The sequence below is a fragment of the Callospermophilus lateralis genome, chromosome X, assembly GCF_048772815.1.
Source record: "Callospermophilus lateralis isolate mCalLat2 chromosome X, mCalLat2.hap1, whole genome shotgun sequence".
Lineage (NCBI taxonomy): Eukaryota > Metazoa > Chordata > Mammalia > Rodentia > Sciuridae > Callospermophilus > Callospermophilus lateralis.
In genome coordinates this window covers 38309081-38328308 of record NC_135325.1, presented here as the reverse complement: position 1 = coordinate 38328308, position 19228 = coordinate 38309081, and the positions used below count along the sequence as shown (strand labels likewise).

The 19228-nt window shown below is 44.7% G+C and overlaps 1 protein-coding gene across 17 annotated transcripts in view; it reads left to right on the top strand.

Annotated features, from left to right (window-relative positions):
* The window catches only part of Huwe1 (HECT, UBA and WWE domain containing E3 ubiquitin protein ligase 1), a 143034-nt gene extending 126678 nt beyond the window's left edge, over positions 1-16356 (top strand). For 12 of the 17 annotated variants that reach the window (XM_077107133.1, XM_077107132.1, XM_077107121.1 and 9 more), the window contains 21 exons: positions 277-491; positions 568-856; positions 999-1101; positions 1818-2364; positions 2983-3580; positions 4231-4352; positions 4482-4638; positions 5955-6087; positions 6360-6562; positions 7145-7272; positions 8382-8478; positions 9913-10071; positions 10850-11095; positions 11488-11605; positions 12202-12342; positions 13031-13318; positions 13438-13543; positions 14180-14297; positions 14725-14906; positions 15329-15519; positions 16064-16356. In XM_077107133.1, the coding sequence (XP_076963248.1) occupies positions 277-491; positions 568-856; positions 999-1101; positions 1818-2364; positions 2983-3580; positions 4231-4352; positions 4482-4638; positions 5955-6087; positions 6360-6562; positions 7145-7272; positions 8382-8478; positions 9913-10071; positions 10850-11095; positions 11488-11605; positions 12202-12342; positions 13031-13318; positions 13438-13543; positions 14180-14297; positions 14725-14906; positions 15329-15519; positions 16064-16166 (4244 nt within the window). In that variant the 3' untranslated portion in view covers positions 16167-16356. The remainder of the gene's footprint in view (positions 1-276; positions 492-567; positions 857-998; positions 1102-1817; positions 2365-2982; positions 3581-4230; positions 4353-4481; positions 4639-5954; positions 6088-6359; positions 6563-7144; positions 7273-8381; positions 8479-9912; positions 10072-10849; positions 11096-11487; positions 11606-12201; positions 12343-13030; positions 13319-13437; positions 13544-14179; positions 14298-14724; positions 14907-15328; positions 15520-16063) is intronic. The other 5 variants (XM_077107135.1, XM_077107137.1, XM_077107131.1 and 2 more) reach the window with 3 other exon arrangements.
* Positions 16357-19228: the final 2872 nt, after the last annotated feature.

Genomic DNA, 19228 nt, shown 5'->3' with positions numbered 1-19228 from the left:
GAACCAAACCTCTAATACATGGATCTTTGGGTTTCAGTTGTCCAAACCATTAAGGTGGTGATAAAATCTAGATATTTAGATAGTAAGGTCCAGTGATAAAATCTAGATATTTAGATAGTAAGGTCCAGTGACTATATATGGAAAGAACTTGGCATATGAGAGGTATGCTAAGCTTAGGGAAAGGGAATACAAAGCTGACTTCTTCAAACAGTGGCATGGGTTTATGTTGGCTATCAGTAGAAGTGTGAGTCCTTCATATCTTATATCTCCTCTCAGGTATTAGTCTTCCCGAAGGTGTGGACCCCTCTTTTCTGGCTGCTCTTCCTGATGACATCCGTAGGGAAGTCCTCCAGAACCAGTTGGGCATACGTCCACCAACCCGAAGTGCCCCCTCCACAAATAGCTCAGCTCCTGCAGTGGTGGGGAATCCTGGTGTGACTGAAGTGAGCCCTGAGTTCCTGGCTGCCCTGCCTCCAGCCATTCAGGAGGAAGTATGTGAGCAGGGAGATAGTGGGGCCAAGCTGCCTGGGTAGGAGTTACGCCCCCATTGACAACTTCCATCCATAGGTGCTGGCACAGCAAAGAGCTGAGCAGCAGCGACGGGAACTAGCCCAGAATGCCAACTCTGACACCCCCATGGACCCTGTGACCTTCATCCAGACTCTGCCCTCAGACCTGCGCCGTAGTGTCTTGGAGGACATGGAAGATAGTGTGTTGGCTGTGATGCCACCTGACATAGCAGCTGAGGCTCAAGCCCTGAGACGAGAGCAGGAAGCACGTCAACGACAGCTCATGCACGAACGTCTGTTCGGGCACAGCAGCACCTCTGCACTCTCTGCCATTCTCCGAAGCCCAGGTACAAAGGGAGGCAAGTGGGAAGGCTCTGAGATATCTGGCTTTGGCTAGATATGAGGCTCTTTTTGCTTTTCTTTATATTACCTAGACCAAACTTGCCACCACCCTTCCCCAATCTCAGTTTCTGTTTTGTTTTCTGCCAGCTTTTACCAGTCGCTTGAGTGGCAACCGTGGGGTCCAGTATACTCGCCTTGCTGTGCAGAGAGGTGGCACCTTTCAAATGGGGGGTAGCAGCAGCCACAACAGGTATTTTTTCTTCTTTCACTTTATGCCATATCATCTCTGAGGCCCATTATTCCAACTCCCTTAATTTTATAGGTAGAAAAACTGAAGTCCCAAGAAGCTGCTTCCTTCCATAGGCAGGAGACCAAGATCTTTGAACTCCCCCTCTCATAAAGTTATACCTTTGAGTTGGTCTAGCTTATAAAAACCAGAATCTCAAAAGCAGGATGGCAATAGGCACTAGTGAAGTGGTTTTAATAAGAAGGCAGGCTACCTTTTTCCCTTCAGATTGTATCATCAAAGCTGGAGAAGGTAGAGAGGAGTTAATAATTGAGCTTAAGTAGAGTGGGCGCAACATGCCAAAAGGTGAAAGGAAAGATTAGCAGCTCTCTAGTAGTCTAGAGAAGGCAAAAATAAGCATTATCTCCTAAACTTCAATGTAGTCCAATTTTTACCAATCAATGGATGATACAGACTTGGGCTGGGGATCTCTTCTCTGTAGTAGTCACTTAATTTGGTTGAGCCTGTAGTTCATTAACTCAAAAATGGCCGATTCTCTATGCTGTCCAGCAGCCCTATGGGAAAAAGTACATATACAGTTGACACATTGAGGGCAGTTGTGGACACCATCTCTTCTTTAGTCTTCTTGGAGATATCCAGCATATTCCATTCCCCTGGGCTTATGTTTTATCCTAGAGTTCTAGCTTAAGTGTTACTCAGAAACCATACTCTCTTTCTAGGCCTTCTGGCAGTAATGTGGACACTCTTCTCCGCCTCCGAGGACGGCTTCTTCTGGACCATGAAGCCCTATCTTGTCTCTTGGTCCTACTTTTCGTGGATGAGCCAAAGCTCAATACTAGCCGCCTACACCGAGTACTGAGAAATCTCTGCTATCATGCCCAGACCCGCCACTGGGTGATCCGCAGCCTCCTGTCCATCTTGCAACGCAGCAGTGAGAGTGAGTTATGCATTGAAACACCCAAGCTCTCCACAAGTGAGGAAAAGGGCAAAAAGTCAAGCAAGAGCTGTGGGTCAAGCAGCCATGAAAACCGTCCCCTGGACCTACTACACAAGATGGAGTCCAAGAGCTCCAATCAGCTTTCCTGGCTCTCAGTATCCATGGATGCTGCCTTAGGCTGTAGGACTAATATATTCCAAATCCAACGTTCAGGGGGGCGCAAACATACAGAGAAGCATGCAAGCAGTGGCTCCACTGTCCACATCCATCCCCAGGCTGCTCCTGTTGTCTGCAGACATGTTCTGGACACACTGATTCAATTGGCCAAGGTGAGGAGCTTGAAGGAACCCAATCCCTGGGAATGGGAGAGGGGTGGCAGCAACAGCCTGGTTGAGATCTGGACATAAGTCTTATGTCAAGCCCTATATTGTTTCTGTATTGGGAAATTGTCTAGTAAATAATTTTGGGTTTTTTTTTTAATCTTCTCTCTTTGTAATTTCTATGCATTATCTCATTCAGTCATCAAAGCAGCTGTCTGCGGTGTGATTCTCATTTTACAGATGAAGAAGCTGGAATTCAGAACATTTTAGTGGCTTTGTCATGTGATTAGGAAGGGATGGAGCTGGACCTAGAACTTAGTGCTGATCTTGTCACTGTTCTTTGAATAATAAACATTGCTACCATGTATTGAGGACCTACCTTGTCCCAGGCACTGTGCAAAAAGTGTGGAGTCTCAAACAAGTTGCTATTCAGTCTTGCACAAAGCCCTTATTTGTTTCTCTAGGCTGCTTCACCATCTGTTGGATAAAACTATATGCCCTCTGCCCATTGTTACCCTAGCTATCCAAAGGAGAGGAGAGTGTGGGAACTAGTTGTCCTTCCCTGTTGGGAGGGCTAATCCTCTATAGAGACCCCCTAGACCAAGCCTATCCTTCTTTTCCTGGCAGGTGTTTCCCAGCCACTTCACACAGCAGCGGACCAAAGAAACAAACTGTGAGAGTGATCGGGAGAGGGGCAGTAAGCAGGCCTGCAGCCCGTGCTCCTCACAGTCCACTAGCAGTGGCATTTGCACAGACTTCTGGGACTTACTGGTAAAACTGGACAACATGAATGTCAGCCGGAAAGGCAAGAACTCTGTGAAGTCAGTGCCAGTGAGCGCTGGTGGTGAGGGGGAAACCTCCCCATACAGCCTTGAGGCCTCCCCACTGGGGCAGCTCATGAACATGTTGTCACACCCAGTCATCCGCCGGAGCTCTCTCTTAACGGAGAAACTTCTCCGACTCCTCTCTCTCATCTCAATTGCTCTCCCAGAAAACAAAGTGTCGGAAGCACAGGCTAACTCTGGCAGCAGTGCTTCCTCCACCACTACTGCCACCTCAACCACCTCTACCACCACCACTGCCACCGCCACACCCACACCCCCTGCTGCAACCACCCCTGTCACTTCTGCTCCAGCTCTGGTTGCTGCCACAGCTATTTCCACCATTACCGTAGCTGCTTCGACCACAGTGACTACCCCCACGACTGCTACCACTACTGTTTCAAGTAAGTTTAGATTTAGTCTGGGGGCTTTGGGGCGTTTACTGTGTCTCCCACCTCACCCCACCCCCCCACTGCCCTATCCAGGTGATCCTCCCTAAATGGATTGTATGTATTAGAGCAGTGTGTTCATTCTCACCCTCATCTGCCTTGTTTTCTCTGAATCTCTCTTTTCCTCCTCTTTTCTCCCTCTCACACAAACACACTCCAGTGAAGATCAACAGGTATTCACTGAATGTGGTTTCCCAAGCTAGGCACCAAAAGACAAAAAAAAGAAAGCCTCTGTCTTCACGGAACTCTAAGCCTTTTGGGCCTGGTTGAGGGGGCCACTTCTCATAGGATATAGTTCAAAATCAGGCTAGATGCAGTGTGAATCAGGGTAGCCAGATCATCCCATCTGCAGAAGTAGGATTTAAAGAATGTGGAGGGAGTAGCTATGGTGATAAGAAAATAGTTGAAAAGTATGCATGGGGTTGTCGCCTTAGAAGGCATAAATAAGGTCCTCCCAGGTCATTGAGATTTGGCTCTGGTAGGTGGATTTTCATTTTCACTACTTTTCTGTTTTGAAGCTCTGGGCAATTCAGCAGTTCCTTGGTTCTGCCACTTCAAAGTCTGGCTTGTGTCACAGAGACTTATGTTGTTCTGTTTCCTCAAAGCGTCTACTACTACTAAAAGCAGCAAATCTCCAGCAAAAATGGGTGATGGAGGCAGCAGTGCTACAGACTTCAAGATGGTATCCTCTGGCCTCACTGAAAACCAGTTACAGCTCTCTGTGGAGGTGAGTCCAGGCTCTTATGACCTGCCAAGGTTTGAAAGAAAGGATAGATAGGTTGGACATGGTTTGGGTTCTCAGCTTGGGGCTTACTCCTTCTCCCCCCCCCCCCCCCCCCGCCTTTTTTTTCCCCAGGTGTTGACATCTCACTCTTGTTCTGAAGAAGGCCTGGAGGATGCAGCAAATGTGTTACTACAGCTCTCTAGGGGGGACCCTGGGACCCGCGACACAGTTCTCAAGCTGCTACTGAATGGAGCACGTCATCTGGGATATACCCTTTGTAAACAGATAGGTAATAACAGGAATAAAGCCTTTTGTCTTTCTGAAACCTTCCATTTATGTGTCTTCCTTTTCTGAAAGCATCCCCCAATCCCCCAGTCTGAATTAGATTACACTAGGCACCCACAGCACAGCCCCTATTTGAAAGCAAAGCTGGGCTTGTCTCTCTCTCTCTCTCTCTCTCTCTATATATATATATATATATATACACACACACACACACACACACACAACACACACACATATACACATATATACATTCTCTCTCTTTCTCTCTCTCTCAGTTTCTGGTATGTGGTTGGTCATCCATGCTTAGTAAAGGAACAAGTGAATGCATGGGAACAACAGAACCTACTTGAGGACTTGTACAAGCCCCATAGTGAGGCTGTGAAGGCAGCTTCACTATCTCAAAGATATGCCTGCACTATATTCAGGCTCTGGAATTGTGAAGGAAGAATGATGCCCTCAGCTTTTATGTAGTTTTGGTGATACAAAAAAAAAATTGGAAAATTTTTTCATCTATTTACATTGCCTTCCCTATTTTACTGAGAAGAAAGCTAAAGCTCAGAATGATAGTGATTGGACGAAGGAGTAAAACCAGATTTTACTTCAACATGAAGAGCCTCTGATCTTTTCCCATTCCCATCACAACCATTTCGGTGACAACCTCAATCTTGTCATCCTACTTAGTTATACTTGGTTAATCTGTCTTCTTCCCACAAATGTTTATGAAGCTGAGACGAGCTGATTAGTGTGTATAACCCAGGGTATTCTTTTTTACATTAGAATTAAAAGGTTCTTCCTGAAAGAATTTTGCCTCCAGTCTCTGACCTTTCTTGACTTATTCAACAGCTGTGGGCCAGATATCATCTAGGCACTTCACCATACAATTCATTCTCACAGCCACTTTAAGAGGTTAGACAGTATTATTCGCTTTATTAAGATGCATAAGCAAACTGGGAATGGAGTCAAGGAATTTATCTGAGGTCACCACAAAACCTCAGTAAGTTTAAGAAATATACAGGACATAGACCATGATCTTTGTGACTCCAAAAGTGATGTGTTTTTTTTCTTTTCTACATCAAGCTGCATTATGTGTAGATTGAATAGGTTCCTGAGACCAGCTAAGTCAGTAGTCACCATGTGGTTGATCATGAGCACACATAATGAGCTGTTGAATTTTTAAAAAGCTACTAAACAGGAAATTTCCTGCTCATCCTGGGTTCTCTGCACAGAGGGTGGCCTGCACAGATTTTCTGGAAAGGTTTGACTTTTAGCTACTGTACTAGGGAAGTCTCTGAACACTTGATAATTCCTTTATCTACCCAGGTACCCTGCTGGCTGAACTACGGGAATACAATTTGGAACAGCAACGGCGAGCCCAGTGTGAAACTCTTTCTCCTGATGGCCTGCCTGAAGAGCAGCCCCAGACCACCAAGCTGAAAGGCAAAATGCAGAGCAGGTGGGTGGTAACCACCACTTTGGCTGTGGGCTAGGCTCAGGGGTATTCTGATCGGTGGCTCTTGCTGGTTTCCTATTCTGTATTCTTTCTCTGGGTAATTTTTCTATCAGTCCTGTATATATTCTTGACCCGATTTTTTTCTGATTTGCCCTATTTATAAGATTTTCTTCTGAGATTTCTTACCCCCCTGGTTGACAACCTACTTGCTCTGGGTGTTAATTGTTAATGCTTTTATGTTGTCAATGTACGCAAGCCACCTTTATACTATCCAGGTTTGACATGGCTGAGAATGTGGTAATTGTGGCATCTCAGAAGCGACCCTTGGGTGGTCGGGAGCTCCAGCTGCCTTCTATGTCCATGTTGACATCCAAGACATCTACTCAGAAGTTCTTCTTGAGGGTACTACAGGTCATCATCCAGCTCCGGGACGACACACGCCGAGCTAACAAGAAAGCCAAGCAGACAGGCAGGCTAGGTATGGAACTAGAGTGTCTAGTTTGGGGGCAGGGTTGGTGGTGTAAAACCCAGAATCCCTGGAAGGACAGGGCTCGGTGTCCTGCTTCCTTCCTGTTTTGACATTTCCTAAAGTAAACTGCTAATCCTTTTTTATAAGTGTCAGAATGTTGATGGCTGCATTTTATATATCATTCAAGCTGTCTACATAGGAAATTGCTTAGGCAAGTGGGAAGTAAAGGGCATAGAATCTGGCAAGGAAATTGGGGACCAACCTTTTGCTGAATAAGATTTAACTCACTGGGTGTGCACTTCCTTTCTGCTTCCTTGATCACTCCTAACTAAAACACTATAGCCATGCTGCCTCAGCCATAGCCTACCACATCATTTCCCTCTTTCCTCCTGTCCCATAGAACCCTCCTCACATGCCACCATCTGTTTGTCTAACACCATGCCCCCTGTCCTATCTGTAACAGTAGATCTTAGTGCCTGATGATGAATATTCTCAAGATGCCCTGTGGCAGCCCAGGAGATAGGAGAGAGTATTGGGCATTCCTTCTTCCTACATTTTATATGTTGCCTTCCTCTTTTTTCTTTCTCCCAGGTTCCTCCGGTTTAGGCTCAGCTAGCAGCATCCAGGCAGCTGTTCGGCAGCTGGAGGCTGAGGCTGATGCCATTATACAAATGGTACGTGAGGGTCAAAGGGCGCGGAGACAGCAACAAGCAGCAACGGTTAGCATGATGCCTGTGGCCCCTCATTCATTTGTCTTTCCCCCTCCCCCCACCATGTCATCAGTGGGGTTCCATTGCCCTTACCTTGTATGCTTTTGCATTAAGTTTGCTATATGAATGCTTCTGGACAATAGGGTTATTTTCTGTTGGTGTTTTCCTTTACTGTTTGATTGATTTATTGGTTTGGTTTGATTTAAAGCTTGGCCATCATACCCACTCCCAGCTATCCATTCAGTAGTGGCGCTTTTGCAAACTGCCTAATGCTAAGTGTCGGGTTCTGAGCGCGGGGTGTGGGGTAAAGATTTTTTTCAGTCTCATGGAATAATGCAGGTACATCAGAGGCATCTCAGGAATCCTACTCTTGAAAGTCCCCCAAGCTTGGTACATATCCCACACAGCCATTTGTGTTTATGGCTGATCTCTCTGCCCAGGCCTCTGCCTCTGTTCTCTGTAATCCTTGGCACCTAGACACTGAGGCACTTTAGGAGGAACCCTCAGGTACAAAAGTAGCTGGCTTAGTGTTGGGATCCCAGCACAGGCTTCAGTAAAAGCCCTAGAATCAAAGTATTTTGTGGCATGCTCTTGTTGTCTCTGTCTTGAAACATGCAAGTTACCATCTCAGAATTCAGGGATTAAAGGTGTCCTGGGGCCTGATTTTTCTTTATGTGGAATTACTGTTATACAATGTGGTTTTTGAGCACACCAGGCATAGCCTAGAACTTGGGGGCAGTAACTCCAGGAGAATAGCATGTATACCTTCCCTTTAGCCCATATGAGTTTACACACCCACACAACCTGTCCAGGAAGAAGATTTGAAATGTGTATCCAGGAGATGTGTTTCTGACTGAGCATAGGAATGGGAGTAGAGTGTAGGAGATGCAGGCATCCCAGGAGCTGTTTGGAACATTTGCAAGCTCAGGGTAAAGGCCAGCAAAGTAGGTTGAAAACCTATTCTTTGGTCCTGGAGTACTACAGAGTTTTCTCACCAGATATGGGAAGCCACTTTCCAAGCTCCATGTATAAGAGGTGGAAGAGCCAACCTTTAGCCTATCCCTGAGGAAAGCAAAGTTGCACCCTTTATAAAGTGGCCTTGTCTCCCTTTTATCCAGTCGGAGTCTAGCCAGTCAGAGGCATCTGTCCGGAGAGAGGAGTCGCCCATGGATGTGGATCAGCCATCTCCCAGTGCTCAAGATACTCAGTCCATTGGTCAGTACTACTTCCTCTTTCCAGCCCAGCAGAAGGGAGAGCCAGTCTTATATAATATCTGCTGGATCTCCTGTTCCCAGCATATATAACCTCAAGTGTTATCCAGTTTCAGTGAACACTGGTCTCTGTAAATACTAAAACAAGTATTAAAAACCAAAGGACACCTGAGATTAGGAGTAAAGAAACTATGATAGGGTATTACACATGGAAACAGCATATGTTTCAAGTCTTGGCTCCTTCATTTATTAGCTTCTGGGATCTGAGGCAAACCTTTCTTGGCCTCATTTTCCTTGTTTATAATAGGGATATTCACAGTTGTTAGGATTGAATGAGTTACTATATATATATACAGTGCTTAGTGAAGTACCTGGCACATGGTAAAGGCTATTATTAGTGACATTTCTCAAACTTGTACATAGAATAATTTTGGGCACTGTTTGAACACATTCCTGTGGAATAGTGTTCTCATAGGACACCCGTTTTTTTAAATGCTATATTAAATCATTGACTATTCATCAGGACTTTGGGAGGTAGATATTATTCCCATGTTCTCTATCCATCTTCTTTTACCCAAGGTCACACGATCTGCAAGTGCCAGAGCCAGGATTCAAACCTAGGGCTGTCAGAGCCTTGAAGAATAGTCAGGATTTGGGTAGAGGATGAAAAGCAAAGGTCAGGAAGAAGCCTAAGCAGGGCAAGGGTGTGGTGGGGGTGGGAATAGAAAGGGAGAGGGAGGGGGGAAGGGCTGGTGAGGAAGCAGTGGCTTCTCTCCCACCCAGAAGATGAGGCTGGTCTTGCTGCTTGGCTACTGAGCAGAATTCAGAATAAGCCCCCAAAGGGTACCAGGAAACATTCCAGCCGTGGGGATCCATCTGTTGCACCATGGCTTCTTGAGGTTTTAAACTGTCCCAGGATAAGATGACTAATTCAAAAGGCATAGAACTAGAGTCAAAAAGATGTTTTCTAAGTCCTGGCCCTGTCCCTTGGGGAAAAATTAGGGAGAAAGCAGCCTGATTCCAAGGGCAGCTGTCAGAATTTAATGAGGATAATGTCCTGAAACATACTTTGTGAACTGGAAGGCAACCATCCAGAGTTCCACCGTTGTTGCATTGCCCTCAGGTAACTTATCCACTGGTTCTCTGGGAGCTAATGTGGCAATGACTAGACTAAACTAGATGACTGCTAGCCACATGTGGTTAGTGAGCACTTTAAATGTGGCTAGTGTAACCAAGGAACCGAATTTGTTATTTTATTAAATGCCATCCAGTGCAGGACTAGACCTTGCTTTAAGATGTTGCTTAGTGAGTAGTACTCTGTGGCCAACAGTCCAGTCTACTTGATCTGTCTAGTAGCCTGTGCATTTGGGCTGGGAAACAACTCTTAAGTTGGAGAGGCACCTTGAAGGCCTTCTAACTCTATTTTCTGTGTGCCCAGTAGCCTCAGATGGAACCCCACAGGGAGAGAAGGAAAAAGAGGAGAGGCCACCTGAGTTACCCCTGCTCAGTGAGCAGCTGAGCCTGGATGAGCTGTGGGACATGCTGGGGGAGTGTTTAAAGGAACTGGAGGAATCTCATGACCAGCATGCGGTGCTAGGTGAGTTGTATTCTAAGGGCCCAGGTCATCATCTCCCCCCCCCCCCAACCCTCCAGTCTGATCTGGGATCCTTTCTGTCAGCTTAAGCTTCTTTCTTTCAAGTTAGTCCTTTCTCTCAGTGTCCCTGTGTATTCAAAGGAGAGTTGCTTTTTTCCCCTCTGGCTCTCAGTATCATGAAAAGATTACCTTATCTCTTGGGGCTGAGGGTGTAGCTCAGTGATAGAGCATGTGCTTACCTAGTACATGCAAGGCCTTGGGTTTGATCCTCAGTATACCCCCCAAAAAATGATTTGATTTCTCTCTTAAGAGCTGAGGTCTCTCTTACTTTTTAAATCAGAGGAATCTTTATAACTGGTTGCCTATCCTTTTTTTTTTTTTCCTCAATAAAACGCTGACTTCCACTGTGGCTTTATTCTTTTGCAGGCCGGGGTGGGGGGAGTACCAGGGATTGAACTCAGGGGTACTCAACCACTGAGCCACACCCCCTGTTTTGTACTTTATTTAGAGACAGGGTGAGTTACTTAGCACCTCACTGTTGCTGAGGCTGGCTTTGAATTCGTGATTCTCCTGTCTCAGCCTCCCGAGCTGCTGGGATTACAGGTGTGCACCACCTTGTCCGGCCTCTGTGACTTTATTCTATCATTATATTTTTCTGCAAGTTTTTTTTTTTATTTCCTCCTCCATACTATATTTTTATGGTTTGTTTACAAAGGTGAAAGAGCTTATATATTGAAGTTTGTAAAATAAAGCATCACCTCCTTCTCATTTCTGCCCCCAGTGCTACAGCCTGCCGTCGAGGCCTTCTTTCTGGTTCATGCCACAGAGCGGGAGAGCAAGCCTCCTGTCCGGGACACCCGTGAGAGCCAGCTGGCACACATCAAGGATGAACCTCCTCCACTCTCCCCTGCTCCCTTAACCCCAGCCACCCCTTCTTCCCTTGACCCATTCTTCTCCCGGGAGCCCTCATCTATGCACATCTCCTCAAGCCTACCCCCTGACACACAGAAGTTCCTTCGCTTTGCAGGTACAGGGAACTCTCAGACCACCACCACCCCAAATTCAAAAGGCTTTATTATATGCAGGGTTGTTTTATATATTTTATGCTTAGCCTGTTCAGCAGAGAGGGAATGTGTGCATGTGTTTGTATCTTGTGTATGGGAGAAAGTAACCCTAGAGAGTTCAGTAGGGATCTGGTCTGGAAGCTCTTATATGTTACTCTGAGGGGATTGGAGTTTATCCATGGCAAGTCAGCCTGATATAGAAATGCTCAAATTGGTGTTCATACCTCAGGACTGGCCCCTGGCATTGTCTGGTTCCTAATTGTGATCCCTAAAATGAGAGTTGCTTGCTGATGGACTGTTTTGCACCTTTCTGGGACCCATGATGTACTGATCCTGTTATTGTTTTTCCCCTCAGAGACTCACCGCACTGTGTTAAACCAAATCCTACGGCAGTCCACCACCCACCTTGCCGATGGGCCTTTCGCTGTCCTGGTAGATTACATTCGTGTCCTCGACTTTGATGTCAAGCGCAAGTATGTGCCCTGGAGTTTGGTGGGGGAGAGGAACTCCCCAATGTGTATCTCTTCTCCCAGAAAGGAGCCAAAGTTTCTCCTAGGCCCAGAAGTTTCTCTTGCTGGTAGCATATGAAATGGTGCTGGTGGGCAGGGAAGAGACTCAGCTGTGATGCTCATTGTACCCTAAATGTTCCCTGGCCTTCTCCATTCCTCCCCCACCCATCTCCATTCTTCATCAGTGAAATCACATGATTTTCTAAAGTCCCATACCATTCTTTGGAGTTGTGCTAGGGTGCATATGGCTGTAGTACACACTTGGACGTTGCCTCTGGAATCATCCCTGTGCCTCTCCTCCTTCATACGCATATTTACATCTTTACCTTCTTGCTACAGAGATCCCATGCTATAATCTCAGTGAGCCCTTGTTCAGTGGAGATAGGAAAAAATTTCAACCAAATAACAGATGACTTACTTCTCCCACCTACTGGACATGGGAGCAGAAATTAGAGTGTTTGGAGGATGGAGAGAATGCCATTTGGGGTTTTTCATTCTGATCAAACAAATGGAAATTTGCCACCCCAAATTCTATTTTCCTTCCTTTCCTACCTCCCAAGATATTTCCGCCAAGAGCTGGAACGTTTGGATGAGGGGCTGCGGAAAGAAGACATGGCTGTGCATGTCCGCCGTGATCATGTGTTTGAAGATTCCTATCGTGAACTTCATCGCAAATCCCCTGAAGAAATGAAGAATCGATTGTAAGAGCCCAGAACAGAGAACAGACCAGATTGGTGTGGGCAGGGCTCTTTCTACACAGTGACAGTGACATATTCTGGCCTCAACTTTAGGGCAGTTAGGGAATTCCTGTCCTCCCCAATAAGAATCTGGCTTATATTATCTCACTGAATCATCTTCCATCTTCTGGGTCTGGCCTGCTGATTGGCCTTTTGGCTGAACTGCACAATTCTTAAACAGACTGGAAAGTCATTGGTGTTTGTAAGGATACACCTGAGGTTTTGCAATGAGAGCTTTCACCATTGTTACACTAGGAATGGGGAGCCTGCTAAGCAAATGGTACCTTGGGTTGGGAAGACTATATGCAAGAATGGCCTCCACCAAGTGGGTAACTGCTCACTGGTGATTCTGAAGCCACTTAGACCACCCAGAGATTGGTATTCTGTAATACTAAGTGTCACAGGAGCTAGTGAGATGAGAGATGAGTTATGTGATAATTCTTCTCTTATGACCTGGATCTACCATCCATGTAATCACACAGGGTCAGAGGGTCTTCCCAGAGTTCTGCTGGCAATCTCTGGTCACCTCTTCATCTGACACCACACTCCCAGGATTGTTTCACACCCTCTCCCTTGCACATATAATGCTATGCAAATAGATGCCTCTGTCCTGGGCTTTTTGCACAGTTCTTGTTTCTGCTCTTTTATGCAGGTATATAGTATTTGAAGGAGAAGAAGGGCAGGATGCTGGCGGGCTCCTGCGAGAGTGGTATATGATTATCTCTCGAGAGATGTTTAATCCTATGTATGCCTTGTTCCGTACCTCACCTGGTGATCGAGTCACCTACACCATCAATCCATCTTCCCACTGCAACCCCAACCACCTCAGCTACTTCAAGTTTGTTGGACGCATTGTGGCCAAAGCTGTATATGATAACCGCCTCTTGGAGTGCTACTTTACTCGATCCTTCTACAAACACATCTTGGGCAAGTCTGTCAGGTGAGGGAATGGTGTAACACTAATACTTTCTTCAGCTCTCGGGGTCATGTCCTTTTATCCCATCCCTGTACTGCTTCTCCTCCCACCACCAACCCATAACCCTGTTTGTGTTTTTCTAGATACACGGATATGGAGAGTGAAGATTACCACTTCTACCAGGGACTAGTTTATCTGCTGGAAAATGATGTGTCCACACTTGGCTACGACCTCACTTTCAGCACTGAGGTAGGTCAGGAGATTGTGACCATAGCACATCCCAGCCAGTCCAGGAGACCATGTTGAGATCACCTTGGCATCGTCACTGGGCAATCTCTCACAGTTCTAAGGACACATCTCCATAAAGCCCAATACCCTATGCCCAGTTAGGCTGACAGTAGTGGGTATTTGTATCACAGACAGAAAAACCAGAATTAATAAAATAATCCAGAATGTTTCCTAGTTTTTCCCTTTTAAAAATGCCTCAATATAATTCTTTATCCCTGAATATAGTACACTATAGAAAAAATACATAAGCAAAAAACAAAAATTAAGGTTGTCTTTCCCCAAATTTTTTTTCTACAGAGATTATGTTGTGTTACATTACATCCCCTGTTCCCTTTTCTCATTTGACAGTTTACTTCCTTTCTGCCTTTATGTGTTTTAGAACCAAAGACTAATTTCCTTCATTCCTTCCCTTAGCCTTTCTGTATCCAGGGAAGTTATGAGCTAATAAGTTTTTAAGAAAAGTCATTTTGCTATGGACTTGCCTCATCTTTGCCCAGGACATGGCAAGCAGTTTGACAGTGTGTTCCCCAGTCTCTTTGTTAGTTACATCCTAGCCCAATCCTGATGTTTATGGCTGGTGTTTTGGGTTTATTCTAGGTCCAAGAGTTTGGAGTCTGTGAAGTTCGTGACCTCAAACCCAATGGGGCCAACATCTTGGTAACAGAGGAGAATAAGAAGGAATATGTTCACCTGGTGTGCCAGATGAGAATGACAGGTAGGAAAAATGTCCTTTAAACCTCCAGTTCCTCAGTATGGGAAAAGGTCAGCTCTCATTCCTTTTAAATTTTTGTTGTTGTTTTTGTTCTCGTCTCCTATGACACAACCACAAATGTCTTGGGCAAAGGGAGACAAAACCCTGACCAAAAATGTTTAACTTTATTCACTCTTTCTTGCTTTGTTTTGTTTTTGTGGTACTGGGAATTGAACCCAGGGCCTTGTACATGCAAAGTAAGCACTCTGCCAACTGAGCTGTATCCCCAGCTAACTTTACTCACTCTTACAGGGACCTAAAAACAGAGTGGTAAGTGCAGCAGCCAAGACCCACCAGCATGCTAATAGCATCGGAAGCCAGATTGATGATCTCTGATCTTTAGTAATTGTGTGAGTTCATAAGCTATGTGACTTTTTTATTCTCTCTTTAGGAGCCATCCGCAAACAGCTGGCAGCTTTCTTAGAAGGCTTCTATGAGATCATTCCAAAGCGCCTCATTTCTATCTTCACTGAGCAGGAATTAGAACTGCTCATATCAGGACTGCCCACCATTGACATTGATGATTTGAAGTCCAACACTGAGTACCACAAGTACCAGTCCAACTCTATTCAGGTGAGCTGCTGCTGGCATCCCTCTCCACGTGCTTCTCTTACCCTAAACCAGTACACTTGGAAGAAGGGAGTTGTCAGTGACATGTACCTGTACCTAATTTTTCATTCTTCAAGAGAGTATTTTCAGGTGATAATTATGTCTGTTTTATGAATGAAGGAACTAAATCTAATCCCATGGAGGGGATTTGCCTAAGATTCCAAGTCCAGTTCTATTTTCCAAATTCCATTCCTCTACCTTCTAGGAGTTTGTTTTCTTTTTTAATATTTGTAGTTATAGATGTACACAATACCTTTATTTTTTTTAATGTGATGCTGAGAATTGAACCCAGTGTCTCATTTGTGGTAGGCAAACATTCTGCCACTGAGCCACAACCCCAACCCTAGGAGTTCTTTTCTAATACTAGCTTCTCTCCAATCCTGCAGATCCAGTGGTTCTGGAGAGCATTGCGTTCTTTTGACCAAGCTGACCGTGCCAAGTTCCTCCAGTTTGTCACCGGTACTTCCAAGGTGCCCCTGCAAGGTTTTGCTGCCCTTGAAGGCATGAACGGCATTCAGAAGTTTCAGATCCATCGAGATGACAGGTCCACAGATCGCCTGCCTTCAGCTCACACATGGTAAGAGGGAAGGTTTGATTTTTCTTTTTCAGCATCCACATTGAAGTTGCAGACTCAGACTTTCAGGCCCCTACCCAAGGCTGGGAACACAAGTCTGGCCCAGTTCTGGATCTTAGGTAACTCACAATTTGGTGATTCTGCAGAGAAGGTGATAGTTTGAGAAGAGAGGATGGCCTAGACTCATAGTAGGGTATTGGTAGGTGAACACACAGGAGGGAATAGTACATTCTGGAGCTCTGCATGACTGGAGCAAGGAGGAGTTGCAGGGATAAAGAACTGGGCAGAGGTCAGATCACTAGTGACCCTGAATATCTCCTTAGAGGTTTTAAGGAGGAGTGAAAGGGTCTGATTTATATTTCTGGTGCCTAATAACCTGTATTGGAGTCAAATTAGAAAGAGGAAGCCCAGGCTAGGACAAAATCAAAGAGTTAGCAAGAAGTGAAGAGTAAGTAGGGTAGGTTCCCTCAGGGAAGATGGGCCAGTAGAAACACAGGGATTTAGTGAATATCATTCCTTACAAACTGATCTTTCTTTTTTCCCCTAGTTTTAATCAGCTGGACCTGCCTGCCTATGAGAGCTTTGAGAAGCTCCGCCACATGCTACTATTGGCCATCCAGGAGTGCTCTGAAGGCTTTGGGCTGGCCTAATTAGGCCCTGCCCACCTCTGTGGGGTTTTTCTACCATTGTTGGACCTGGGGAGGGGGGAAATTTAAAAAGAACCAGAAAGAAAATGTCAAAAACCAATAAATGAAATCCACCAACTCACCATGTGTGTGTCCCAGCTACCCCATCTTCCCCAATGCATACCTGTTCCCCTTTTCCTGCTCATTCTCTTTTCTTCCTCTCTCCTTTCCTCACCTCCTCTCCCCTTTCCATGCCGTCCATGACCCCCACCCCATGTGTTAACAAAGGCAGTAGCCTTTGCAGGGACCTGTTTGTCCCAACTGTTTGAACAGTGTGCTCCTCAGATTCTGTGTTCAGAAGGATTTGCTGCATTGAGACTTGAAACCTTTGGATAGGGGAAAAATTATATATATATATATTTTTTTGTTCTGTTTGCATTTCTTAATTTGTGCTTGGAATGTGTTGATGTGCACAGCTAATGATTCAATGCGAGACAAGATTGGCGTCTGTGTTGTGGAGGTTTCAAATAAAGAGCACTCTTCATAACTCACTTTTCACAATGGAGTTTTTTTCAAACTTAAAAAAAAACTCTTTAAGCACATATTAAGACACCTGGAGAAAAGATCCAAATGAACTCTCCAGAAAACCATCTCTGCCCTACCAGCTTGCCCACCTGCCTCCACCACTGGCTCAACTTCCTCCTTCAAAGTTGGTTTCCCCACAGTTAGGAGAGAACATCAGCCACCAGGAATTTGGGGAAGGATGAGTCTTTTTTTCTTTTCACAATGGGATCTGTTCTTAGAGATAGTGATGGTGAGAGAGATCACAGTGGCAGAAGAAGCCTCATCTAGTTCAAGGAGAACAAACTGCAGCAGGTTGTACAAAACTTACAGAGACCCAAGGGTTTTATTATTTGGTGAGCCTTTATAATAGTCTCAAGTATGGGGCTCAGTTTAAAATTTTGATTTACTTTAATTCATTTCTAATAAAATTTTAAAAAGAATTTGACTAGCTTTCCAGAAGACTGTTCTGTTTGTTTTTGTTTTGTCTTTCCCTTGTCATCTGCCTGCCTGTCTGCCAGTCTGTTCACAGATCACCTAGTAGTCTCTTGTGGTTTTTACTCCATCCAGCACTTAAAGCTAATCTAAGGACTTTGATGGTTTCAGCCTTCAACAACAACAAAAATAATTTAATAAAAGTTTAGTTAGAAAAATAACCCCAAGTGGTTTTTGTGTGGTTTTTCAAATTCACTAAGGTACTGTCTCCTAAAGATTTCCCTGTGGCCTTGTCTCAAAGTGTAGGAAAGGAGAAGAGGCTTAACCTGATACACTGAGCCTAATGCAAGTGGCTGCCATCCATTTACTTCTGTTCAATATTCACATTTTACCTGGACCCACCCCAACAACCAAGATGATGGATTTAACCCATCCCTGTTACTGAGCTTCTAGTTGGAGGAGACAGTGATAAATTCTGTAACATAACAATGTAAAAAGAGATCTCAGCTATGACCCACACTTCTAATCCCAGCAATTTGGGGGGCTAAGACAAGAGGAGTGCAAGTAGCAAGACCATCTCAAAAAAATAAAAAGGACTGGGGAGGTAAAGCACCCTTTGGTTCAGTCCCCAGTACCAAAAAAATGGGCCTCTCAGTGCACAGAAGTACTCTACAGCTTAGAGGGTCAGGGCAGGTCCCCCAGCGTTGGTGGCCTTAGATCAAACCCTAAAGCTGTATAGGAGTTGAGGTAAGAGTCGCCTAATCAGGACATCAAGAGTTCCCTCAGGGCCTGTCTTGAGAAGGGATATTGGCCTGAGAGGAGGCTGGGAGTTTAGCAGGGTTCTAAACTGGAAAGAACGAATAGGCAGAAGTGCCCTAGAACTGAATGACTAAAAACTGGTTATTGGAAACAATAAAGGTCTTGCAAGTCATTTAACTTAAATTTCAAAAGGGTGCACAGGTTGGAGTTTGGGAGTGGGGTGAGGAAACGGAGCACAGACGGAATAATCCTGAAGGAAATGGAAGCAAATCAAATTCAATGGCATACTTCAAAAATATGAGGGCTGGGACTAGCATGTGTGAGGCACTGGGTTCAATCAGCACCACATAAAAATAAAGGTATTCTGTCCATCTAAGACTACAAAAAATATTGAAAATATATAACATAATCAACCTCAGCAATTTCGTAAAGGCCTAAGCAATTAGCAAGACCCTATCAAAAACTAGAGGGCTAAGGGGGCTGGGGTTGTGACTCAGTGGTAGAGCACTTACCTGGCACATGTGAGACACTGGGTTCAATCGTCAGCACCACATAAAAATAAAGACTTTGTCCATCTACAACTAAAAAAATATTTTTTAAAAAAATTGGGGACTGGGGTTGTGGCTCAGTGGTACAGCACTCTTCAAGCACGTGTGAGGCTCTGGGTTTGATCCTCAGCACCATGCAATGTGTCCATCTACAACTAAAAAAATATTTAGAAAAAAAATAGAGGGCTGGGAATGTGTCTTGGTGGCTAAGCACCCTTGGGTTCAATCCCCAGTACCAAAAATAAAATAACATTAAATTATGTTGTAACATGATTTACCTCTGATATGTACAGTCAGCATATCAACATCAAACAAGAAAAACTGTCAATTCAGTAGATGAAAGGCATTTTCTAACATTGAATAAACAGTCCTGGTAACTTAAAAAGATGCTACCTTGATAATGTAATCTCAGACTAACAACCAAACTAGACTTGAAAATAGTTGAAGAGAAACTTTACTAAACCAAGTGAAACAAAAGTTAATGGAACAGTCCAGCAAGAGGCTTGGTTAGAACTTGTAATAGAAATGTAAATTAATTGTAATTTACAATTAATAGAAATGTAAATTAATTGTAAAAATACATGTGATGGGATCCATATTACAGTAAAATGTACTGCATGCTGATTATACATGCACAATCTCAATGATAAAAAAAAGTTTGAGGAATTAGATACAGTGAGACCTGTTTAAAAGTGCAAATAATTGGACAAGCCTGTAATCCCAGCTGCTTTGGAGGTTGAGGCATGAGGATCACAAGTTCCAAGTCAGCCTGAGCAATGTAGC